Source organism: Trachinotus anak, unplaced genomic scaffold (genome assembly GCF_046630095.1).
Source record: "Trachinotus anak isolate AG129_WGS33_773 ecotype Australia unplaced genomic scaffold, CSIRO_AGI_Tana_v1 ptg000024l, whole genome shotgun sequence".
NCBI lineage: Eukaryota > Metazoa > Chordata > Actinopteri > Carangiformes > Carangidae > Trachinotus > Trachinotus anak.
The window spans coordinates 5,515,056-5,542,611 of NW_027273875.1; the positions used below are offsets into that span (position 1 = coordinate 5,515,056).

General features: G+C 39.9%; 1 protein-coding gene across 2 annotated transcripts; it reads left to right on the forward strand.

The window, feature by feature from the left end:
• Positions 1–370: 370 nt before the first annotated feature.
• On the forward strand, positions 371–27,035 carry LOC139607662 (multidrug and toxin extrusion protein 1-like). 2 transcript variants are annotated; one of them, XM_071460734.1, is made up of 19 exons: positions 371–1,239; positions 2,043–2,155; positions 2,811–2,945; positions 19,104–19,293; positions 20,402–20,503; positions 20,696–20,764; positions 20,933–21,081; positions 21,257–21,299; positions 21,441–21,485; positions 21,657–21,754; positions 21,943–22,040; positions 22,963–23,144; positions 23,347–23,455; positions 23,660–23,735; positions 23,978–24,047; positions 24,151–24,283; positions 24,376–24,470; positions 24,547–24,610; positions 24,692–27,035. In XM_071460734.1, the coding sequence occupies exons 2-19, from the start codon at positions 2,088–2,090 to the stop codon at positions 24,928–24,930; spliced, it is 1,965 nt and encodes a 654-aa protein (XP_071316835.1). In that variant the 5' UTR covers positions 371–1,239; positions 2,043–2,087; the 3' UTR covers positions 24,931–27,035. The 2 variants fall into 2 exon arrangements, with proteins under 2 accessions (XP_071316835.1, XP_071316836.1); XM_071460735.1 differs by lacking the exons at positions 371–1,239; positions 2,043–2,155 and adding an exon at positions 14,946–15,117 and having other exon boundaries at positions 2,810–2,945.
• Positions 27,036–27,556: the final 521 nt, after the last annotated feature.

Below are 27,556 nucleotides of genomic sequence, written 5' to 3' on the forward strand. Positions count from 1 at the left end.
AGCTCAGAAAGGCCTTAAAGCATAAATTAGCATAAATTAGCAAGACTAACTATTTTTGATGTATGTCCATTTGTGCTTCAGCACAGGAACATGCACATATATTGATTCAGTTGTTCTTTATTTTAGGGCTAATTTCCTAATAATTTTCTTGGATGTTTTTTCTGAGAGAAACAGGTAATTTAGCACTAATTATAGGGAAAATAGAGACAAAGTTCTGTAGCAGTTATTTTAGCTAGTTCAGTTGTGTGGCATTATAAGCACGGGCTGATTTCCACAAACTTTATTCTTCATACATGCTAATTATATGTTTGACTTTCTATTTTTTTTTTTTTTTTTTAATGTTCAGCTGACCTCACCAAAGGTCTCAATGTTCTGCTAACCTTCTGCTCACTTTCTATTTTTCCTGCCTTTAGTACCAAATTGTTTTTTCCAAGAAACTACCTCAAAAATTATTCAGAAATTATTGGGAATTTACACACCTTTAAAATCAAGTGTCACCATTAATTACACAATGTTTACTGTCCAATTAAACCACTGTAATTATTCTATGCAGCACACTAATGCAAGACAATAGTATCTGCTGGACTAGGACTAACCATGTGCAGAAAATTACCGGGCACTGTCAGTGAGGGTGGTCAAGTTTTTATTTAATTTCAGCTTAACATTTTAGTTAACGTTTTTATTCATTTATTTTCTTATCTCCCTTTTTGAGTTGACTGCTGTATCACTGGTTTCTATCAACATAAAAGCAATTACTCACTGACTTCCATTCTTAGTCACCATTGACGTTATTGTACCTACGCTCTTGAGTATACAGAGCAGTGTGATCATAAGCCTTAATCATTCACATTACTGGAAATACAGTTTACTGGGGTTTAGTTTAAGACGAAAAACAAAAGATGGGTCTGTTTATTGATTTTATATGAAATCTTTTAGGGTGATACAAGACAGGAGTAACCATGGCAACGGCAATGTGACCACCTGTACACAGGTGAACTGAGTTAGCAATAATCAGTGCTGGGCAAGCTACATGGAAAGTGTTGTGAGCTTCCACTTATTCTACTTTAAATAAAGCTTCAGTGCACCGAAGCCATCTCCACAGAAATGGAGCAGGCTGAGCTACACCAGCGGTTTACTGCTACTAGTTTATTAATTAATTTATTTCAAATTCAACCAATTTCATGCCAAGTCAATGCTATCTCTGTGATCAATATAACTGACCGCCAAAGAGGTTCGCAGGTAACGTGCTCCGCATAATCACAAAATGCATGCTAATGTTATGTTAGCTTACCTTTTAACTGTCAGGGTTTGTATGTCGGGTTTGTAGCTACATGAGGTTACTCCTTCTTTCACATCAATAAAGTGTAGCTAAATAGTTAAATGCTGAAATGCAAGACGCTAGCAGCAGGTCAAGGATGTAGTAAGTACTAGAGATAATAAACCTCTCAGCAGGATTTTTTGGACAGTGAGACTTTTTTAAGATTAAGGGGCTGTGTCCACGGGCAGTTCTTTAATTTTATTATTTTATTTATTTTTACAGTGGAAGTGCCCGTGACCTTATTTTCATAGTACTCCCCTCAGTCATTGTTAGCTAGCCTAAACTGTAGCTAACTAATAGAACTAATAGAAAATAGATGCTGCCAGCACAAAACAGCTACCTGTGGGCACACGGGCCGTAAAAAGGTCCTTAGATAAAAGGGCATTAGATATTCAAATCAGTTATTTTGGCACGTTGTTAAGTTTTTATTCATTAGCAAACATTTTATTGTACATCTCAATTTGTCTACATGTGTGAGCAAATGTAGATCTGGTGCAAAGAATATGTTCTAGTTGGAGAAAGGCACTAAAGGAGTTCAGTAACCACGTAATATTTTTATCAGTGCTTCAGTCAGCACAGTAAGTGGAGTGCTAGTGGTAACTTTGCCATGATCTCTCTCATAAGCAAACAGGAGTGCCTGAACTGTATTAGCTCGATTGTCCGTTTCAGCAGATTTCAATCAGAAAAATGTATGTCTTTTTCAATTTTATGGATGAAACCGCAGACAATACTGTCAGGGAGCAAGTGCCTGTTCACTCTCATCTTGTGAATGAAAACAAAACACAGAGGAGCTCTTTGGTGGATTTTTGGAGACAGCAACACCCCTTGTCAACACTGGTAAGCCATCTACTTATGTGCTATTTTTACAGCTTCATAAAGTGTGAAATTTCTAGTTTGTTTTTTGTTTTTTTACTTGTCATAGTAATAAAACATAAGCAATGGTTCTGTTGCCATTGTTCGTCTAAAGAAACTGCCTGCAGGGTTTGCAGAGAGCTCTGCCCTTGGCCCTTAACTTGGATTTCTGTAGTTTTTCTGTAAAGAATTGTAGCAAACACCCACTGATTTACTGATCGATTTCTCTTGTTGACTCAAATTTAGACAATTTTTGTAACATTGAAGACGGAAACAGACAAAGAAAAAGTAGCAGCAATTTCACCATTTTTTGTCGTAACAGCAAGCAACAAGAGTAACCATTTCCACCAGTTGTATTTCCTTTATTCAGAGTTTGCAGTTTGAAAAGTCTTCAGAGTGTGTACAGTATCAAACATGAAATGAAAGAAATCTTTGGAAACACCACCAACCTCAGACCATGAATAAGAACTGAGAAGAGTTTCATAATCCTCAATGGGATAAAATGGTCACAAACTTTGAGTGAGCCACACAGAGGGACATGGATAGGAAAATAGAGCAACTATGTACAATGTACAACAATATGTTTAGATGAGCATATGGATGCGTCACCAACAAGCAATTGCCGTTTGTTGTTATGAAGGTCAACAGAGGATTGTAAAGCCCATTGGAACCATGAACAACAGCTACCACCAGAGGCGAGGAGGCAGGAAGAGTCAAGGACCACAAAGGGCACACATCACTGCCCAGCTGCAGCCATGATCTGGAATGAAAAGAGGTAGGGGAGGCATTATTACGACGGGCAAAGCCCCACACAAACATGCATCAGCGTGAAGAACAGGTGCGCTCCGACCAGGTTAAACAGGCTAAATTTCCATCAGAACTTTAACTGGTCCAGTTTTAAGCCTGCATTTTAAGACATTTAGAGAATTTGCTCCACTAATCCCAGCATGGAGACTACTTTAAAAACATTTAACACAGTAAAGACTGGTGGTCTGCCGTTTTCATTTGGATTGCAGGTAGATAAGTGGCCATCATCATGGGATCCAAGAATGCTCAGCAACATGTGGAGTGCAGCGATGCTAAATTGCCTGGTGAAAGCCCATGTAATATACTGTCATGTCATCTAGCACGGGTCTGGAGCCGGTGGGAGGACAGGAACGGACAGAATGGGCCTAATGTGGCCTAATACCGTTTTTAGTTAAGAATTTGGGAAGTAGTTCTTGTAAAAGCTTGAGGAGACACAACTGTCCCATTAATCATGTGTTTTGTTGGTTTCCACATCTCCAATTGTAGTATAGGTTTGATTTTAGTGAAAAAAAAACTTTAGTGCATTGTTTGACATTCACTTAAAACAGGAGCAGAAATGAATCCAATCAGATTTTCTATAGTTTATAATGTTACATTTGGGAATCATAGTCAGCAGACGGACAACATGTAGCAAAGATATTGCTATTTTTGAAATGTCTCATAATCATCAGGTTTCCAAAACTCCTCTAGCTGCACTTAAATCGTGACACAAAGGCAACAATAACAGGCTGTCATATAATACCACACTGTCCAATAACAGAACAGAAAAGTTCAGTTCTTTTAGTACTTTGTTTAGTGTCACAGCAGTTCACCCAACACTTTTGGATGGAAACAGAGCACATTTCAAATAAAGACATGCTCTTATAGTAAGATGGAGAATGAGAGATTAAAGTTGAAGTGACTCAGAGCCACAGGGATCTTTAACAAAGCCTCAAAACAAGCAGAATCTTTAACAGAAGGAGTGAAAGGCTACATTTCTCTGATAATCTGCTCATTATAGAATTAAAATCTGCTTTCATATCTGCAAATATTCATACTTTTTTCCCGCACACGTATTCGAAGTATATCACTGTTTGTGTAGCTACTCAGACAAGCTTAGCCAGAGAGATATATTCAGAAATTAGGCTATGTAGGCTTGAGGCAATCATTTAAATCCCACACTCACTGATATTATCACCAACTGACAGTGTTTGTGAGGCATTTTTTTTGGGGGGGGGCTTGACTCTTGTGGGCTATTAAAAGTCTCTATTCTTCAAAGTCTGCTTTAGGCAACGAAATTCAAGCCATAAATATTTCAAATGTTTGAAATAAATGTGGGGTACTCCAGTGGAGTAGTATCTAGTGCTATAACGTTGAGTCATTCGCCCACTGCAAGGCTTGGATTTTGGATTATCAGTGCCGACGCGAGGGCTGTGTTGTTTGTTCCCTGCATATGTATGCAACCAGTGTCCCTGTTGTTAATCACAAAGTTCGAAATCTTCATTGAAAAGTTCCATGTTGATTTCGAAGCTGCAGAATGAGCAGGTGGCACACAAACCATTGTTGTCTTAAAGTAAGCTGCTCCAGAGCTGCATTTATACATCATTCTGTATATGAACAGTGGATTTTTTTTAAATATTATTATTTTTTACAGATAAAGCCTATTCTAAATAAAGATACATATACATATCATTTTTGGGTTCATTCACATGGTGAAAAGGAAGGTGGCTTTATCAGGACTGTCCAGGATGTACACGCGATTAATGTGCACATGTTGGAGCAAGATAATAAATAATACTTTGGGAAACCCTTGTACAATCAAGCCGTGTGGCTTTGTTAATGAACCCAGAGCTTACAGCATCTGTGAGCAGAATACCTTGAATTATCACTGTCAGCTCAGAGGATAATAGTGCATGATCCCTTCTGTCAAACTGAAACAACTAAAGCCGCATACAAAAACTATTGCACTCAAAATGTAATATTTCATCAGACAGCTTTGCTACATATTCGTGAAGGCTCTCCTGGGGATAAAACATCTATCAGGAACAGAAGCATATTGGCATACATCCGCTTAGCCACATGTTTTGTGTAACTAATTGGATAACCACACTAAGTAAAGCACGAAATTGCCTTTTTTTTTTTTTTTTTTTTTTATCCCTCCTGCAGCAGTGGATGCAACCCTCTCTGCAGGGCGTTGGTGGGGCACAGAGGCGCACACATTTATGAGTCATACATTTAATATGCTCTCCCTTCCTACTCATATCATAAACACTCTGAGAGATGGAAATGAAACATCCCCTTTTTCCTCTTCATCCACGTCGGCGACTTCGTCAGACAGTCAAGAGAGATTCTCTTCTCTCTGTCCTTTGAGTGTTTCTCATCCTGACTCTTCTTCTCTTACGCTGTCTGATACTCCAAAATGCTGCTTGTGCTTTTTTTTTTTTTTATAATATTGGTTGTGTGTGTGTGTCTGTCTGTGTGTGTGTGTGTGTGTGTGTGTGTGTGTGTGTGTGTGTGTCTGTGTGTGTGTGTCTGTGTGTGTTTGGCTGAGAAGATAAGAGATTAGCATGAGTCAGATAATGATTCAGGACGCCAGGTGGCAAATGCCTCAAATCATGCTCTCCCTCTCTCTCTTTCTCTCTTGTTTCCTCTCACTTGTTCAAAGCCTTTTCTCTTCTCCTCGCACTGCACACACTGTCAATTCTGCTCTTTTGCTCTCTGTCTTCTTCCACTGTTCTCCCTCTTTTCCCTCCTAATGTCAACTTCTGTTCCCCTTATGCCTGCAACTGTGGCAAACTTAATAACCCACCGGCTCACAGGTCTGCGTGAAGAGGTTAACAGGGGAGATAAAAAGGGTAAAAACAGATCGAGTGAAGAGGGAAGGTTGGTGGGGGTGTAGCACAGAGAAAGCGATGGCCAGATGTGGAGAGATGAACGGGAGCGTGTCGGATTGAGGTGGAAATTGAGCACGAATCTCAAGGAGTGTATAGGGAAAAAGTGGCTGCTCGAAATCGTGCGCGTGCCGGAGGGGGAGAGGGATGGTGGGTAATTTAGAAAGAGTGGGACATAGGAATGTGTAGTGAGAGGCAGAGAGGGTTATAGAGAGCTGTGTAGAGGTGGATGGAGGCAGGGATAGAGAGATAGAAGGAGGGGTGGTGATCCTGGGGGCCTGATGACTCATGGCTGTGCTGCGGTTTGTGCGTCACTGGCGCTGGCTGGAGGAGGAGATAGTGGAGAGGTCTACGCATTTAATTACAGCCTTCCAATTTAGACACACTGTACACACACGCACCTACACACACACACTTGCACAAAATAATATCACAAATAATAGTCTTACAAGTACACTAATTTGTAACACACACGCACACAAGTATGTAGACGTGCATGGACGGAGGTGCACACCGCGGGCTCTCAAAAACATTTGCAGCGTCTTCAGCATACTTGCCAACTGAATGTAAATGTTTCTATTCTTTTTTCTCTATTCCTTTTTTCCATTACAGGTATCAAGCTAAAATGATTGTGGTCATGAGCATGTTGAGCATGCACGTTCTTTATGTGCAGCCATCCCATCCCAGACAGACCTTGAGGCACGAAACTTATCAACTGCCCCCCCCCCCCAAAAAAAAAAATCCAAAATACCAAACTCGTACCATTTGAGCAGTTGCACCACCCGGCTTGTGACTGGAATATGAAATAGAGACACAGACATACAGGGGGACGTGCAGGACTCGCTTTGATGACGCAGTAAAGCAAACTCTTCTCTCAGATAATACTGCACGCTTGATAGTTTTCACGATCCGCCATGTGACGTAGGAGTCATCCTGCTGGTTAAAGGTCATCCTTGTAAGAGCAGGATTTCTGCATCACCTGTCCTGTATTTTGATGATTATTTATGGCACTATGGTTTTGAACAAGACATGCAAGGCTTGTGATTTAAAAACACCACACCTGAGTGATTTTGTGGGGCTTAGACTGTGGAAATTGTTGTCAAATTATCTTTGTAGTATCATATCCTTTACATTAAGCTTGCTGTTTCTCTGCTGTTTTAAAAATTACTTCTCCTCCAGTCAAGTCAAGTTTATTTAAAAAGCTCTTTTAACACCTGGTTCCCGTCAGCCACTTTCTCAAAGTGTTTCTCGGGAAACAAAGGGAGCATGCAGATAGAAATGAGAGTAAGAAACAGAACTAGAAGATCATGAATGTCGGGAAAGGATGGCAGAGCTTGCTCTTGAAAAAAGGAACAAAAGAAAGTGCGACAGCTGTATTAAAGTGTTGGCTTTGTATGTTTTTGGCAATAGGAAGAAAATGCACAAATAATTTTTCATTTACCACATGACTCCGAGCCAAATGTAAATTAAAAACATAACCTTTAAGCTTTACAGGCATCCAATATAATAGACTATTTTTCTTCTTTTCTTTTTTTTTCTAAAGATTAGCTAAGTTTCAGGTACAGTCTGTATTTATTGTATTTTGACAACAGCATTAAATGCTGTGAAATGTGATACGTATACAGTGCACATTTGATGATGAACGCAAAAACATCCAGTTGGGATTTTTTCACATGCATTTACTGCATGTTTTCAATATAAGTGATCATTTTGTTGCTTTTTTCCGTAACCTGGATAGAAATATCCCCATATACATGAATGCAAAGAATATTTGTAAATGTGCAAACCATATATCTACACAGACCTCACAATGCAGCTGTATTCAAAAGGGTTTTTTTTTTGTTTGCAGTATCCTATGTGATATTACTCTGTCTATCAGCTATCATTTTCAGTTTTTTATTTACCTGCGGTACAGACTGATTTGTGAGCAATCATTGGTTTCAAGGCAACAAATGGATTATTCTATATTGTGTTTTATTTAAGGAAACAGCAGCTCTCTTTTGCCTTTGAACTGACATAAAAAGGGCTACAGGACACAGCACATACTGAGAACACTGTGTATATCTAAGACGTGAATTTATACACAAGCTTGATTTCAGAACATGTTTGTTTCAATCTTTCGCATTTAATTTTAAATGTTTAAATTCAGCTGATCCGCAGCATCCTTTCCATGAGCCCTCTCGCCACCTTTCTTTTAATTTCTCTTTCTTTGACTTCCCTTTCCCATCCAAACACATTACCCTCCTTGTGTGCCAATTATCCCCTAAGAGGCTGCAAGCCTCACTCTTAAACAATAGGAGCAATCAGTTGCCCTCTCTCCCTCTCCCCCTCTGTGTGCCCCTTTACTCCACTCTCTTTTCCAGCGGAGAGTGCAAAGGGAGGATAATTTTTCCAAACAACAGCGTTGGGAGGAAAATGGCAGAGGGAGGAGAAAGGAGAGGCAGAATGAGATAAAGGAAGAGAGTGAGACTGCTGATTGGCCAGGTCACGTCAGTTCAAAGAGTCTACAGGCACCTCTCACAATACAGCACTGCATGCAGATGTTTGCTGTCTTAAGCCAAAACAGGCAAATGGACAGCTGCTCTATAACCCTTGACACAGATCCTCTAAACCCCAAAACACACACACAGCCATGCTGCCTGTGACACTCCACTCTACTAAAGTGATCCTGCAACAAAGAAGCTGATGGAGACCAAAGCTTCTGCTTTTTTTCAAAACATTCATTATAGAATACATTAGATCTACACACTCAGAAGCAATCAAACATGCAGGTGTATTTATCAGACAAAGACTGAAGCAAAGCCAAGTTTCATTCATGTCTGATGTCAGACATGTCTCCATCACTGAACTAATGGGGTTTATCTTGTTCATAAATGCTTATAAAGTCAGTTCTTTTCGTTTTTACTTAAATAAGATGTACAAATTATTTATTACAGTGTAATTTCATTAACCTTCAAAATAAAGGAATCAAATGTTTCGATTAAAAGTTAATCATACAAGACAAAATTCATCATTTTTGTAGATAAAATAAAGAAGCAATAACAAATTAACAACAAATAATTTTAGCAAATTTTCTTGTTTGTGCTTAATTTTATTCATAAATTCAGGGGTGGGTTTTTTTCCAGCAGTTTTCCAAGTCTTTCAATTTAACGCCTATTTCCCCTCTCTTTCATGTCTGCGATCATGAGTCATCAGTGGCTCCGTCCCTGGGGAGGGAAATCCCAGCTGTCACTAAATAACTTTTCAGATCACACCAATAAAGCTAATGTCCAAGGACACTAAAGGCCGTGGAGTCCATTTAACAGCCGGTTAGCGCATGAACACACAAGTGACACACACACCCATATAGACATGTATGCATGTGTGTGCACACACACAGAGATTGGTGTGGATTATTCTAACCAGGCTAATGATCTCCTCAATGGGACAACTGGGACTCTTCTGAGACCGTCTTCAGCCTGAGGCCCCACAGGGACTTGGAGAGAGGCTCAGGGGTAATTACAATGTAAATACTCTGTGTGTGTGTGTGTGTGTGTGTGTGTGTATGCCTGCATGTGAATGTCTAAGATTAGGTTAATCTACAATCTTACATTTTTGTTAAGCAAGTTTTGGTTATAGTAGCTTTAAAAATCAAAGAAATATTAAATTATTTGCAGTTATTTACACAGAATTAAACAGATATTACCCTGTTATATGTGCACCTGTGTACTTGATCAGTATTTTTTTCTGGCATAAAACTCTCCTAAAGATAATACATCCTAAAATATTGAAATTAATAACTGTAAATGTGAATGATTATATGATTTTTTTTTTTCTAAAGTAAGGGAGAACATGAAACATCTACTAGAACAGAGTAACTTCATTTCATGCAATCCTTCCTTATCCAAAAAGTTTTGAATCAAATAATCAGTGAGTTGACACCAAATCCTGCAGACCCATTCTTCTGGACATCGCAGTGCACCTATTTTAGCAGAGCTAAAAAATTCAGCAAAGCTCACTTACATGTCATGTTTGTGTACGTTAGTGTGTGCATGTGTTTGCTTGCTGCTGCCTCTTAAAAGATTTATATTGTCCAAATTTAGGTTCAGCTCCTTCTCAAAGAGACATAACACAAAAACATTTGAAATGATGCTAAAAATTAAAACTCAGTGACACTGTCAGTGACACAGGATGCAGAGGACAAAAAATGGAGGGGAGGGTGTAATTGAGAGGGAGAGAGGGTTGGGGTAAATGGCTGTATGATTGATGTGAGTTTGACGCTGGGAAAGAGAGGTGAGGGGGGAGAGGGGAAGCAGAAAATGAGGTGGCAGGCACAAATTGATCCTCACCTTTTTTTTTTTATAAAGCTTTTGTTTCGCCTCATGGCCCCTCATCATCATCACCATCATTATTCCCCCTCTCTCTCTTCCCCTCTCTTTTTCTTTCTCTCTCTGTCACCAGCCCCTCTTCCCGCCTCTATCTGCCAATCAGATCGTAACATGACATTATGGCTCATTATACCTGGGCTGGATGAAGAGTCAGCTGCTGGTGGTCAGCCCTCTCAGGCATAATGTACCACACACAACAGAAATACATGTATGACATGTTCTCAACATGTACATGCTCTGTTTCTTTGTCTCTTTTCTCATTTCTGTGGCGTGCGGACAGAAGTGGATGAGACAGGGCATTATATAATCTGAGGACAGAATGAAGTGATGGAAAGGGATAGCAAGAGAAAGAGAGTAATAGAAACAAAAAAAAGGGAGTGAGAAATGAGAATCATAGGAGAGGGAAAGGTAGAAAGAGAGCCATGAACACTCAAGCAGCAGAAAAACATTGTGGTCATCTGCAGTGCGATGAGTCACCTGTAGGCAACACACACACATACATACACACACACACACACACACACACACACACACACACACACACACACACACACACACACGCAGAAACCCAAAAGAGACAGGCTTCGCAATCACGGCCCACAGCTGTGTAGTTACAATGCCATATTGTCTCATAAACTGCAGTCATTGAAAGCGTTGCATTGTCAAATCTGAAACACAATCTCCTGCCGAATGATGCACAAGTGAAAAGTAAAAAGACAGAACTTAAAAATCTAAAGAAACTACAAAGTGATTCGACCTTTTACAGCCTTCCTGGTTAAAATCAAGATATCAACCCAATGATTAACATAAACTGTCGAACCAAATGTTAATGAAAAAGAAAAATTAGTCTTTAGATGGTTTACTGCCTGCATGATGTTGCTGCTCTTATAATTGTTTAAAATGCAGTCTGTGGACTAAATCAACCATCTGTATCCTGTATACATATTTCCTTCTGCTACCCTTCTACTCTCCCTCTGTTAGTTCGGCTTTGAAAAGACTGTGTCAAATGTGCTATGATCAACAAGTCACTGATTTTTCTGGTTGACACGTAACCATCCAGCTATATAGTATATTAAAGAACCTTTTTAGGGCTACAAATATGATTATTTATTTCTATTATTGGTTAATCTGCTGATTATTATTATTAAATGATGAAAAATGTCCATCACTTCCTGCAGCACAGAGTGACATTATCTAATGTCTTGTTTGGTTCAACCAACTTTCAAAAACCCGAAAATAATTCAGTCGACTGTCATGTCAAAACAAGAGAAGCAACAAAGTTTCTCACTTGAGAACCTGGAGCCAAATAATTTTTTGATTATCAAAATAGTTGGCAATTCAATTTTATTTCATTCAGCTACTCGATTAATCAACTAAACAAACAACAAGCAAACAAAGGTAAATGCAGAGGGAATGGAAGAAAAAGTTAATGCCACAGGAAGAAAGACTGTAACAGAAAAAGGTCACAATATAAAAGGAAATTACATTTGATGTAAATCACATTAGCATCACTGTTAAGCGTTCGAAACCTGTAAAACCTTCAGATAAATAAAAGCAAAATAAATCAATTCACATGGTTCTGCAGGATAAAAATTGTATGAAACTGCTGTTAAAATTTCTATTAATCACCGTATCATTACTTACTGCACTGTTACACCAAGGTAATTAGTAAATTAGTGAAGTCAATGAGAAACAATATCTTGGTTATGAAAAAAAACAAACCTTGCTTGCACTGTGCAGTGTGATCAAACTTTTGCTTTAATTTAATATTGAATGTGTTGACTTCTTAATCACATAAATCAGCTTAAGCTTCTGACTTTTCTTCCCTTCAGTGGTCAAGGACTTTATGGCAAAGCTGCTTTTTAAACGGACTACAGGTTACTGTAAAACAAAAACAAAGCATTTATGCTGCAGGCTGATGGGGAAATCTGGCCAGCTTTCAGCAGCAGCATTAGCTAATTTCCAAACTGTCAGTTCATCACTAGGTAGAAACATTATTTTACAACCTGTATGTGTTCATGCAGAGACAAACACTGGGCTTCTGTTTCCTTCTTTCTGCCTAAAGTGAGGATAAAAAAGATGGGAAATAAGGAGCAGATCTTGTCATCATTCATTCTAATTCTCTCTGCATTTAACTCATACTCTCCAGCCCCCCCCCCCCCCCCCCCCCCCGCCCTCCCCTTTTCCTCCCAGCTTCATCTCTTTTCAAGCCTCATCACTACCGCACAACACCCCCCCTCTCCACACACACACACACACACCACATACACTCACTCCGCCTCACCATCTCCCTCCCCTCCCCAATTTCCTCCATCCACTTTCATGTCCCTGAACAAGAGTGAGATTAATTCAGTCCATTTGTATTAGTAGTAGCTGGTCGGGCTGTTTCAGGTTGCCCTAACAGCAGGAAAAAAAAAAACAACTAAAACCTCAGTCTGGAGAAGGAGGTGCTTCTTTCTGGCCATCTCCACACACTGTGTAACCTCACTGGCGTGTTCTCCCACTAGTGCCTTTATTCTCTCCTGCGTGAGCATGAACGCAGCTGTATGCCTGTGCACACAAATTATTCCGAGGTACTCTTGTATTCATGGACACGTGCATCTTTTAAAGCATTTCATTTTGGGAACATTTTAGTTAAGTGGTTTATGCAACTTTCAGGAGACTGGAACATTCAGGTGTGAAAGAACACAGAGTAGCTATTAGCTTTTTCACGGTGTTGCCATGGCAGCGATGTCAATGAGAGTCATTTTGATTATTAATATTGCGCTACCACGTACTGAGTCGGAAAGTTTATATAGTTGAGAAAGCAACGAGGGAGGAGTGGAAACGGTTTCTCTGTGGTTGTGACCTTTAACTAGTGTCGGACTACATGTTTGGCCAAACTGTTCAAACACAATGTGTAACACACGGACAAACATCCACACTGGTCCAAATCCTGCCCTGGCCCGGGCACATTTTGTAAATGCTGAAGAGATTCAATATGCTCTTTCACTTTTGGTCCAAAACCAAATCAGTAGTGTCTAAAAAAAACATCTGCCTGCTGTATGTCCATCTTTAGTCCCACCCCCCTCCAATGTCATTGTGTGGGAACAAGAAAAGGTTTAAAGCATTATGAATTATCTCTGTGGTTTCTTAGAGCTAGTAGATCTGATTAGATCTTAGCCGGTTGCAGAGATTTTAAATTTTATGTAATCTGCAAACATGTATCAGAATTCGTCCTTGTGAATGAATTGTACACTGTTTGTGCATCCACACTTCTCCGATAAGTAACTTTCTACAAATTGGCCCAACGAGAAAACAAGAGCAGCAGATATTTTACTCTTCAGTCATGTGATCTGATGTGATCGCAGATTAACATCCTAATTGCCTGTTCATAGAAGTCCAGGAGTGTCTTAGTAAGCTGCAGAGGTTTCACTGAGGGTTTTATTGGCTTTGTTCATTATTAAATCTTTATTTTTGACATAGGTTTAGTCTGTTCAATGATGTTTGATGTGTGTTTCAGAGGAACGCCTGCCTTGCAGCAGCTAGAATTTGCTCACTTCGCTGCAGTAAATGAATCATAAAGCTGGAAGTCCAGACTGTTGGCTGAATATTCATCCGCTTTTTTTTCATACTGAGCAATTCCAATTATAAAACTTGCAACATTTCCACATTGTTAATTATGTGTTTATAAATACACAGCAAAATTTAGGATAGTCAAATACACCACATTACTTACTCAAGTGTTTCAGCATCTTCTGGGGAAACTACAGAAAATGCTCTGGTCTTAACAACTGCTTTGGAAAAAGTGTGAAAAACTTGACAGTTTGCAGAAAAGTTTGTGAATATATTTAAAAAATATTCTTAATTCTTAGATTGTACCATTTTATACAGAGGTTCTGAGTCTGTAGTTGAGGTCCATCTGGGAGTAAACCATTTTGAGTTGAGCAAATATTACTTTAAGTGTTGAATTGTAAATCTTAAATGGAATTAAACATTCCTTATGTAATGTACATTTACAGCTAAAATCAGCCATATCTTAACTTCAGTAATGGATTTGCCATCCCGGCTTTGTAAGGTATAAGTGTGCAACTTTACAGTCCTGATTTGAAGAGGTAAAATGCAGTGTGCACGCTCCGATGAAGCCCTGTCACGTAATCAAGATCTGTGTACTATATGTGCAAAGCATGTTGTACACTGAGCTAATCCAATAATTCCTTTGTTTTCATTCAATTTCCAAAACAAGATACTGAGTAGTTATTCTCAGCCCTTGTCATAGCCTGTAGGGATTGATTTTTAAGGGCTGGGAGACTTTCAAAGTGTCACAAGCTGCTGTTGTGTATTGCGTGATGCGCTGTAGGTGAGGCCAGGTCCCGCTCTCCTCCTGTGACTCTCATGTCAGATCGTACATCTCCCGCTTCACTTCCTCAGATGAGAAAGAAAAAAAAAAGCTCCCGAGGGTGAAACTGAAAGTGAAAGAAACAGGTTGCCTTCTCTCCAAGGTCAACCAGCTGCCAGAGCAATGAGCCTCTTTACTCTGAGTCAACAAAGCACGGAGTCGTTTCCAAGCATGAATTTGTCACATGTAACGCCGCCCCATGACCCCATCACACACCACACAAAAACACGCAGTCATACATAATAACACCGTGAGCTTAATGGGAGGCTTTTGACTGAGTCATACACAATGTCCTCGGAGACCTCCTCACTTCTGAAATTTTACAGGTTATTTTTCTGCTCTTGTCTTTGCAGGTGTGAGTGGTCCCTGAGACACCCTTTGGTGCTGTCTGTTTGTGTTTACCCCTGTGGACAAACCCACAGCTTCATCAAGGGTGCAATGGAAAGGACAGTGTGTCATGAGGGACCGAGCAGCACGGTGCCGCATTGTTTTAGAGACTGGATGAGTCACAGAAGACAAATCAGGGTTGGTGGCATTTGAGACGTCTCGTCCATTGCATTAGGACGGCACTGTTAAATCAACAGTGGAGTTACAATGTGTTCCCATGCTCACTGTTTCAGCAGGTCAGACAAGGAGATCACCAAGGCATAATCTAACCTATAGCTACCTGAGAGACTCGACAGTTACATGTAATGACTGTCGAGTCTCTTCATGTCGAAGAAGAGCATCTCTCCTCTTCAGTCTCTGTCAACCTTCCTCAGAAGAATAATGAAGTTAAAATTCTCAAAACATATTTATAGCACCTAGTACACAATGTGAGTGCCGCATCGCTGTGACTATTTCAAGAAATTTCTATATGACTCACCAAAGAAATTCAAAAGCTCATACATCATCAAAAGAGCAGACAGCAAATTTTCTTCTGCTTTAGTCATGGCTGAATTACTTTTCATCTATATCGTCATTTTTTTTTTTTTTTAGTGAGATGAGTCTGCGCTTCAATTACTTGTTCCTTGGACAAAGTCGAAAATTCGAATGAAGAGCTTGATGTTCTGTAGATTTAAATCTGAAAATGTCATAAAAAAAATTTTTTTAAAACACACGCCCTCTCACCCCAAACCCAAACTCCAGCCCCACCCCAACCCGCATCCCCACCTCTCCCTACCATCTCATTCAGGTTTTACCACATTTCAAAATAATGCTTCTCAGCAGGGTTCAGCTTTCTCTGACTGTCTTTGATTTTTTTTTTTTTTCATCAGTCTGCGGTGATAAACACACAACATTACCCACATACAACTGGGGCAGCTACAAATGCGTTCCTTTTGTTTTTGACTTTCAGCGCACATCTCATACGTTCATCCCACATGCGACTGTGTGAAGTGCATTCAGGTGACAGACTCAAAGCACATAATCCGTTTTCCTCCCTGCTCCCCTTTTTCCCCCTGTTTCCACCTCTGTCTCTCTTTGTGTCTCGCCCTGACCACCCTCACACACACTGCCAACGTGAGATAGCCATGTCTGTGTGTCCAGTGCAGTGTGTCATGTGTGATAATCTATGACGTATGCGTCACGTGCCAGCGGTTTTAGGGTTCCACACGAAGCTACTTATTATTGTTATCATTTTCAGGCATCATCATTATCAGCTGGAGCAGACGCGACGGGTCCCTCTGCGTCATTGTTCCCTCCAAAAACCCCCTAAAGCGCTCGCCGCCAAAGCTACCCACAACGCAACGAACAAAGGATGGAAGAGAACATGTCGGAAATCACTCTGGCACTCTTTCAGCGTCTGTCCCTCCATCCATCCTCTCATCCCCCTTTTTTTCGCCTCCCCATCAAATGTTCACTTCTTTTGTCTCATCCACTCTTTCTTGTTCCATCGCACTCTATCTTTCTGCGTGACATGCTCTGCCCTCATCTGCTCTCTCTGGCCGCCATTGTCTAAACCACCCATCTCCTCATCTTTCTCTCAGTTCACCTCTCTTGTAGTCAGGAAAAATCTCACAAACCTACACACACAGATAAACGCACACCCCAACACACACACAGTGACACTTTGAGTGCAAATACTCTCACCCCTCCCAAAACCTCCTTCCATGCAAACCTTACCCCCCCCACCCCCCACCCCCCACCTCAACCACCATCACTACCTTCTACTCTCTCCAAACCCCTACCCCCCACCCTAATCCTAATCACACCACCACCACCGTCATCAGCCCTTATCTCACTCCACCAAATCTGCTGTGACTCAAAACAATTTCCTCTCATTTGCGATTTTACTGCCCACCCACCCCACCCCACCCCGCCCCCCCCACCCCCCCACCCCACCCCATCCCATCCCATCCCCCCCGCCTCCTACACCTCCATCAACCCACCCACCCCCTCCTATAAACCCTCTCCACCTCCTCAATACCCCATCGCTACCCATCCAGTGCAAACCCCACCCAAACGCACATGCACACAAACACAACACATATACAAATGCACTCACGTACACACACTCTGAGCAGTCGCCATTAAGAATGACGGCTCGTCATGTGTAAGCGGTGACTTGCCACTGTCATCCAGTGGAGCCCGAGAAGAACTGCAGTGTGACGTCATGGCGGACGCCAGCCCCGCTGGTTGGTTGAACATATTTACGTGTGTGTGATTCTGCGCGTGTGGTTGGGATGGGGGAGCCGGAGGAATACAATTTGGTGGGTGGGTGGACCCGGTGGGCCTTGCTGCATCACTGAACCAGGAAAATGAATGAGAGCCTACACGAGGTGTCACCCCCTTCCTCTCCCATTGGCCCCAGCCAGTTTCCCTCTCTCCTTTCTGTTCTTCTCTTCTCCTTCTGACCCCAGAGACAATGAAAACAGGTGAAATTGCAACAATTAACTGAGTGTTTGACAGTATGTCCGACGGTCTGTTGCAGGATTGCTTGGCTGTGTTTAATGTCTTGAATCAGCTTAAAGAGAGAAAAAATGTTGATTTCAATTGATCAAATGATTAAATGTCCATTCAAAGTTCAGTGAAGCAGCTAGATGTGTCAGAAATTTTGAGCGTTTGAATTTCAACAAGAGCAAAACAGCGCCACCCAATGGGAGGTTCTCATAGCCACAACCAGAGGGAGGACCACCTAACTGGGAGGTGTTACTATGACAGGAAGAATAAAACATCCTACATGAAGAGGTGACAGGATACAAGCAAGTGTGTTGTTTTAAAGTGACAGACTCAGTGATTTACCTCAGTGAAAGGAAGTATGAGAAATGTCTTGTCAGTTATTTCTGTATCCCTGCAGTCATGAGATGTTTTGTTATATTTCGTCAAGAGTCTTTTTTTTTTTCTAGCAGTCAATCGATGGATTTTACTGATGATGGGAATTTCAAATATCACCTTTGGCGTTTAGTGGTCATTTAGATAAAATCAAAAGCAGATATAATACCGAAATCAAGAGCTTGCTAACCTATCCAACATTAATACTTAGCATTAGCTATGACAAAACCAAAATGCAGGATAAGCCTCTATGAGCAGTGACAGAATCATTTGGACCCCTCATTAGATTTCTAGTAAAAGACAATGAGTCATTTACCTTTAATGGTCAAGCCAAGTGCTCTACAGAGTGATAAAACGTTAAAAAAAAATAGGTTTGGACATAGATACAGGTAGACATTATACACACACACACACACACACACACACACACACATACACACATACCTAATTAAAAGCTAAACAGAAGAAAAATGTCTTCAGTTTCTTCTTAAAGAGGGACAGTGTTGGTGCAAACCAAAAATCAGCTTGCAGACTGTGTCATACTTAAGAAGCATAAACACTAAATTTTCTATCACTTCATTTGGAATGAACTTTTTCAATTTGAAGAGGAAGGTTGTCCTGGGACCTGAGGGATCTGCCTGGTTGATAAAATGGGAGGATGTCAGATAGCTTATGTATTCAGGGTCCAGGCCATTTAGTGCTTTATAGACCAGAAGCAAAATGTAACTTTGAAGCAGACTCTTACAAGAGTTATGGAGACCACACTTCAAATCAAAGAAGCTTTTCTGACTTTATTCTCTACAAAGAATAGAGCATCGATGCTCTATTAAGGTCTGGGTGACATAGGGTGAAACCCCTGTTCCTCATACACTATTTTTAACAACTGTATAGGCATTCATTTTCATACTTTGACCAAAAACATTAATTCTTTTGAACTTTGGTGAAAGATTGAAGATCTGTGATGCTGCAGAGCAGCTGAGGGAAAAACAACCAGCTTTATTTTGGCACCATTTACAGTGCACAGCTTATTGGTGTGTCAGGGGTGGAGAGATCTGGCATGCAGCAAAGCCCCAGTGTACTGTATCTGCCCACTCTCACAGACATAGAGCAAGGTAGGCAGACATTGCCTTGGTTATTCATTATAGTCCAGGTAATTGGTTATTGATTACTCCAAGCCTTCTTGTCTGTGTCCGAAGGGAATTGTACTGTACGAACATCATTCAGTTCTGAGTTCTGTTTTCTACCAAATGTCATTTCAGTATGGAAGATTTAACTACAAAAAATGCATGTAAGGGAATAAATGGACAGTCCAAAACAGACGAATCACCATCTGCTGCTGCTCGCAGTGTTGACTCATGCTGCGGATCCTGCCTGAAAAGGATCAAGCTCTGGATACCTGCGGACTACAAGAATGAAACAGTTCAGTGTCTGAAACTTGCAGGACCTGTGGTAAGATTGTGTTTAGATACACCAGTTGACAAGAGTCATTTTCAAAGCTAGATGTACTAAGTCTGCAGCATAATTCAGAGTAATTAAGTGTGACTCATTTTTAATACAGGCTATTAGGACTGTTTAGATTAGAGTAGCTTTCAAAGTATTCCACTTATGATCATAATAAAAGTGAATATTTCTGAGTTGCTTTTAACTTGAAAAGATTTAAGTTGCTACGTTCCTTTTAACATGAGGATTATGTTATACTGATAATTATTTTCTTTGCCAGTTTCTTTATTATAACAGTAATTACCAGATTAATAATTCCAACCCAGTGGGGCTATTTAGAAAAATAATTGGTTCAATGTGGTCAGATGACATGTAGCAATAAGAAATGCCTCAGAGGTATTAATAGTTCAATTATCAGACAAATACTCTGTGATATGTTGGGTGTCAGTAAAGTCAGCAAAGCTTGGTGGTACTTGATTAGTATTTAAAGATGTTCTAGAGGAAGTTCTACATTTCGGAAATAAATTGAAACTGTATCAAAATTGTTTAAACCAAAGGTTTTAGGTCATAAAGTTTTATCTCATAATCTCAAATCCACAGACCTGTGTATGGCTTATTGAACCATTATGTTTTTCAGTATTGCAGCATTTGCACAGAGAAAAGTAGTTAAGCAATTTGGACAACCCATCCTGTGTCCACTTTTCACTGACTTCTATTCATCACACAAACCCAGAGCTTGATAGATGAGGACATTTAGTTTCCTTTTGTGCAAACCTTTTGATGCCAAAGGCTGTCAAAAAACTTACACCAGCAATCACTAGAACTATTTTCTAAAGAAGAAAAGAAGAAGGAGTAAAGACATTTAGAAATACAAAGGAGCCGCAGCAAAACCAAAGCATAACACATGTCAGCTGCCAGAGCAAAAATGACTTTTTTTTTTTTTTTTTTTTTTTTAACCTCAAGGCCTTTTTGAAACAATGGAGGGGGTTTAATGAATAACAACTGAATCAGCTACTGCACATACTGCATGTGGAGTGTAAAGTTTCACTCATGTTTGTTGAAGTTCATTTATGTTTTTATAGTTATGAAAAGCAGGCAGCATGATTTTGTTTTTCAGTTCATTTCACAGCTGATGAGCTTCCTGATCGGCTTCGTCAGCATGGTGTTCTGCGGTCACCTAGGGAAAACAGAGCTGGCAGGGGTGGCATTAGCAATAGCGGTGAGCGATCTTGCTAGAGTTTTGTTTCTGCTTTTATTGGCATTTTTCTTTCAAGGATCATTGCTCATTCTCTTTCATAACGATGCTTTTGAATTTAACCATTTATTTTCTTCAGACATGTTTCTACCCGAGTCTGCATCTGTTTTATCTTCTTTCTGTTCTCTTGTTTAATTATATTTCATTTCAACATAGGTAATAAATGTCACTGGTATTTCCATCGGCGGTGGTTTGGCATCAACATGTGATACTCTCATATCTCAGGTATTCCATCCATCTTATTTATGTAACCAGGTCAGTCCTGACCAGTTGCTGCTGTGTTCACAGTATGCTGTGTCAGATTTGTTTTCCTGTGTCAGTTTTGCCCTTTTTTTCTAGCACATCAGCAAGTATTATTTTATTTTCCTGTTTTTCTGACCCCTTTTGTTGCAGACTTATGGGAGTGGTAACCTAAAGCGAGTAGGGGTGATACTCCAACGGGGAGTGTTGATTCTGCTCTTAGCCTGTTTCCCCTGCTGGGCTGTCCTCATTAACACTCAGCCCATTTTGCTGGCTGTCAAGCAGAGTGCTGAGGTCTCCAGGTGAACCCTTTCTACTTCCAAATCAGTTCATGACAGCCATACAATGGCAGTAGAAGTGACAGATGCAACAAATACATTTAGTCATGAGTCAAGTTATTCAGTATGATTTTTTTTTATTTTTTTTTTTTTTATTGCAATTATTCATAATTTTCCCTTTTTTCTGTCTGCCATAAAGACTCTCCCAGCTGTATGTGAAGATCTTTATGCCGGCTCTGCCAGTGAGTTCAGCTTCCTCCACCGTTTTACAAAATGTTTTTTTTTTTTTTGTATCTGCATCCCTATACACTGTATTGAATGGTTGTTGTGTTGAATTATTGATCTAATTAACCCCATTCATTGGCTCGTGTTGGCTTCTGCAGGCTGCCTTCATGTACCAGCTGCAGGGGAGGTATCTTCAGAATCAGGTGCATGTAATGACTGTAAGACCACTGGTGTGAAGCCAAATAATGACTGAAAGTTTGTCTGTAATGAGATGGTTTTGTGTGTGTGTATTAGAAAGGAACATGTACTGTGAGAACGGAACAAACAGCAGGTGCACTGGTGTGTTTTCTTACACAGATTGCTTTGGTTCACAGGGTATCATGTGGCCACAGGTGATATCCGGAGCCATGGGGAATGTTTTAAATGCAATAATCAACTACATCTTCCTCAATCTCCTAGACCTGGGGATCGCGTGAGTATATACCCATAACAACGTACTCTTTAACTGAGTCATAATATGCTTTTAAAGCTAGATTATAATGTTGATTGTCAATCTAAACAGTCAACTGGCGCATTTACCTGAGGACCTCTTTGTATGACTATAGGCTTTGTTTTTCTACTTGTTTCCGTTGTCATTTAAATCTCTTGACAACACTAAAGTGGATCTGCAGCTGCCAATGTCATCTCACAATATTCCCTGGCCGTGTTCTTGTTTGTGTACATCTGCGCCAGGGGCCTGCACAAAGCTACATGGGATGGTAAGTTTAGGGGCTCAAACTACTGTAGAGATAACTTTTTATCTGAGTTTTACTTCATAATGATTTCTTGACAGATTTCTGTAAAGAATTAGGTGCTAATTACCAGGAAAATAGAGACAAAATTATAAGACAGTTATTTTATTTAGTCTAGTCAGAGGAATTTCCTTGAAATAAGTGTCCCATTTAAATGAAAATGCTTCGTGGAAGTAAACACAGACTCAGTTGCCATTAGGAACACCTAGCTAAAATGAATGCACTAATGCAACAGTCCTGTAATAAATCCTGCCTTCATGACAGTTGTAATGGTCAGTTTTTGTTCAAGCCGTTTATTGATTCAGCTTGAAGATCACTTTGCAAGATAGTGTAGTTTGTGCTGCTACTGAATCTTGCATTATAGTCACAGGTGTTTCTATTATTTATTATTATGGGCTAAATAACAGTAACACTGTATAATCTGTATCATTCAATACAGTTCTAACCTTCATGAAGGCGAGGTTCATTGCAGGACTTTTATAGCAGACTTCAGAATTTAATTAATATTGTCAGTTTTTTATTCTCCATATGTGTGGAGCTGAACTCGTGCCTGTAGATATTATTTCACATTTTTAGATGTTCAGATGCACTCTAGGTTACTCTAGTTCAGTAATTAATTGGAATTAACTGGACATACAGATTGAATTATATCTCCATTAATCTATAATGACTGCCAAATTATAGAGTTCTTTCTAGGAAATTTCCTCAATAATGATTAAAAATTACAGCACTATTACTGCATAATAAAGTGATTACCATTTTGGAATAATTTAACCTTGACACTGATAGAAATATTTTCTGTCTTCTGTCACTGACATGGCAGCATAACATCTCTTAATGCGTATAAACACATTTCACTGAATCCACTGTGGCTCTTTTAATCTCCCAGGTTGGTCAGGAGACTGTCTGCAGGAGTGGGGTTCTTTCCTCCGCCTGGCCGTCCCCAGCATGCTGATGCACTGTCTGGAGTGGTGGCTGTATGAGATCGCAGGGTTCCTGGCAGGCATCATCAGTGAGGTTGAGCTAGGAGCTCACTCTATAGTTTATGAACTGGCTGCTATCGCTTACATGGTAACTCCTTTACATTACTTTTTCTCTTGTAGTCAGGATTTCTCTCTCACTTTAAATAACTTTAATATTTTTCTGCCATGTTTTGGCTTTAACACAATTAAAGTAAGTTGTTTAGTTTTGACCTTTAGGACTTTATTCAAGAATCTTGGTAGTTTACTATATTTAGCAATGAAGTGATTGTTTACCTCATCTTGTACCACAGTTCCCAATGGGTTTCTCTGTCGCTGCCAGTGTTCGGGTCGGAAATGCTCTCGGTGCTGGAAAAACAGAGCAAGCCAAACTGTCCAGCAAGGTCTCCCTCATCTGTGCATGTAGGAGGCAGTGATGACTGTGTCGAGTTATTATTTACAGGGGCAAGATCACTGGATCTGTTTTCCTTCTTTGTTTTGATTTACAAACCTTTTTTAAAGTCATTGAGTTTCTCTTCCTCTCTGTCACTTGTTAAATCAAAACATCTTAGCTGATATTGCCCACCATTTTCGAATAACGTGCTGTGTTTCTCATGCCCAACCCAGTTATCATCTCATGTTTCACTGGAGCCTGTCTTAGTGTGTCTAAGGATGTGATTGGTTACATTTTCACGACAGAGAGGTATGTGCACCTGTGCAACGTTTGTAGGTTTGTGTATTCTTAGCTCAAAAACAATAACTAACAAGCCAATGTCAATGTGCAATTCATCATGTATTAACCAGCAAAGTGAGCTTAGATTTCTTGGAGTTTTTTGCACTGTCATTAACTCAGACATGGTGGATGCAGTTATTTCAATCAGCTTTGCACTCACCTGTCTTTGTTGGAGTTCCATTTTCATATCCATGTTTGCATTTTGCTTTTAGAGACATTATTCAAAGGGTGGAAGATGTCATGAAGATGTATGCTTTCATCCATGTTGCTGAGGCCCTTGCAGTGAGAACATTTGCTCCACAAATCACTTTAGCCCATTGCTGAGCAAAATGAACCAGATTTTTTTGGCAAAGATTTGAGATTTCTCTTTGTGTTATCTCCACAGGGTGTGACAGGGGGTATTGTCAGAGGAGCAGGGAAGCAAATGACTGGTGCTGTGTGTAACTTGGTGGGTTTCTACCTGATTGGGTTCCCCATCGGCGTGTCTCTGATGTTCCCTGTCAAAATGGGTATAGTAGGTGAGGGCACATTAAATACTTATAAAATAAGTGAGAGTCAGTTGTGTTTCCACTCAAGTTAATAAACTGCTGTCTGTGTATCTCTGTTGCAGGGATGTGGTCAGGGTTTTTAATCTCTGTGGTGATACAGTCCACATTCTTTATAGTTTTCCTATGCAAACTAAACTGGAAGAAAGCCACTGAGGAGGTGAGCAAGTCAAAGAAATAAAACTTTTTTGTGAATACTGTAAAAAAGGACTTAGTTGTTTTAAATATCTGAACAGGCGCTGGTAAGAGCAGGAGTCCACATAACAGAGAGGAACAACATCTTTGGCATAGAAAATAAGGGTAAACACAAGCTAGTTACAGCTAATTATCTTTTCTGGGAGCTATTGCACAACTAACATTAACCAAATCTCTCTCTCACAGCCCTGGACTCTGGCGAGATCCAGAACTGCACAAAGACAAGTCGATCTAGTTCTTTGAGTCCAGCAGAGGGGAAGCTGGAAGCGCTTGGTGCTGGTCAGCAGACTTCCCAGGACGTGGCTCTGTCAGTCAGGCAGCTGGTGGTACGACGTGGCCTCATTGTGCTGTTCATGTTCATCATCCTTGCTGCTGGAGTCCTCATGAGTGAGCTGCTCGTCAGGCTGCTCCAATTAGACGAGTGACCATTGTTAGACCACACATGTGCAGCACGAACCCAAGTACAGATGTATCTTTGTGTTTAGCAGTAAAGCATTTTAAGGGTGAAAAATACTAAGTACACATGCAGCGACATAACCTACAGTCATATACCACATACCATGTCCCTTAGGGTGTTACAAGGTTAACTTACCATCTTACCACCTGAGGCAATTTGTGAGACTAAATCTTCTCTCCATTCTCTTACTTTTACCAAATTATTTAAATAGAAATGAGATAATAGCTGCATTAGAATGATAAATGTTACACAAGTGAAAAATGTTCTGTAATTGCATTAAACAAGTGAAGTTATTGCTCAGTTTTGAAAACTTGAAAAGTTGATGAGGTGAATTCGTTCACATCCATTTTGGTTATTCCTTTATTTCCTTTTATTACTTCACACTGAAGGGATTGTCTTTGAAGTTAGATTTTCTGATAGCAGTTTTGGTATTTCATGTAAATTTTCTGGCACTTTCTTGCTCGACTCTTTTTAACAGTTCCAACCCATTCACTTTTGCAGTTGTTAAATTAGTCATGTTTTGGAAAATCTAAGTAGGGCTTAAATGAGACAGCCAATGACAAGCCGAACTGAAAGAAAATACTGTATAGGCATGTCTCCTTTATATAGAAACATGCTGCGTAAGAGGGGCTCCAGTCAAGACACTAAAAATATATGTTTTCATCCTGCAGTATATATCAGTCTGAATAGATGCCACAATTAGAAATAGGATGATTAAATGCTATATTTAGGCTACAGCGCATCCGTGGATGTGTGCTTTCATCATCAAAGACAGAAAAGCTGCTCTTTTTCTTTGGTTTATTTTTCTTTCCTTTGATCTGTGTCGCCAAATTTGATGGTAATGAAAGGTCTGTACACTCACACTGCAATATGCGGGCTAGATGAAGACATGTCAAACTGAGCAAATCAGCCACCTGTACTCTCTGTGCAGTATCAGATAACTAGTTATCCCAGGCTTCACAGTTACAACATGCTCATGAATAAAGAGTTCACTGGGGTCTATAGTGAATAATTAACCACATATGATTTTCTGAAATACAAATATAGATGGTGTTTCTCTACAGATCCTTTAGAATTATCATTTGGACCAGTCATATTTTCATTTAGCTCTCATCAGCTTTCATCTGCTCTCCTGAAGGGATTTTTTTCCCCTTGCTAAGCATATTCTGGTTTCTTCATCTTAGTCAATGCCAACTTCAAAAGAGCATTCACCTTCGAGGTATCCATGAAAGTCCCCACTCTGGCCTGTTCGAAAGCCAGTGCACCCATAAGCCACTGCACTTTGCAATCTGACACCAGCACTGGATTGTGAAAGACTGATGTTTGCAACAAGTCAAAAAAAAAAAAAAAAAAAAACTTGCATATTAATTTATCGTAATTCAACATGCAAATCAGGCTTGATTCATACATGGTTACATCCTTGTCTGAGCTTCGGTCTTGCTCATCAGCAGAGACATTGCCCCAGGCTCCTGACAGAGACTGTAATCTTGGCCCGCTCACCCCCAGAGATTGCAATCAGTAACATGCTGTGGCATCATTAACAAGTGACTGTGTAAAGATTTGCTGTCAGTATCGTTCAACTAGAACTTGTGATACAGTAGCTTGAGGAATCTGATATTAACTTCTTGGTTGTGTTGCCATGACATACTGGGAACTTAAATTATGGCTGCAGTTAATAATATTGTACATTGTTTACACAATCCACAACTTTGCAGCTTGAGTTATGGGTGTGGAAGTTACAAAGGATGATATTAGGATGATACTACTTGAATCTATCATCCAGAAATGCTTTTTCAAACATGCACTAATACATACTACTACTGTTAGTGTGGATACTCGTGTATATATTATGTAGAGAAATCAGAAATTGTCTTGTCTTGGCTGGATGAAAAAAATCAATCTTCAGCACTGATTGTGACGTCGCCATTTAACGTCAAATGCTATATTGAGGGGCAGAGGCTGTGTAACAGTGGCTGAATCAGTCTTTTATCCTGGATCAGTTATTAACTGAGGCCAGTTTCCATCACAATTAGTAATTAAACCTTTGAGTTCATTTATGAACTAAAGCAACAATAGTAACTTCATGAGTACCCTGCCTGTCTTGCAGTCATATTGGATATAACATAACGCTGCAGCATAGTATGATCTCTGTGGTTTCCAAATTTTAATTCAACAGTGGCTATTTCAGTGGTCCTCTCACTGTTTTATTTACTGATACCTGCAAATCCCAGAGCTGTTTATTCAGAGGAATATGATGAAATTTAAATCTGGGTTTGTTAATTCTGTTTGTGCAGATTTATTTACGTGTGTCTGGCAAAGAGGAAATTTTCTTTGGTAAGACTGTCTGAGAAAGTAGGTACTTTAGTATGTATTATTATCATTTACATGCTAGCAGGACCAATGTTAGCATCTTCTGCCCATCAGTATAGCAGCTGTTGGATTTTTTGACGTCAATTCGACTGCATATTTACGAGAAAATAAGAGTTCAATCTACTTAATGCATATTTCTTGGGGGAATAATGTATTTTGCTTTTTGGAGTCTATAGTATCTGATCGTCCCTGTGGCTTGTTTTATTGTCACAAGTCATTTTTAT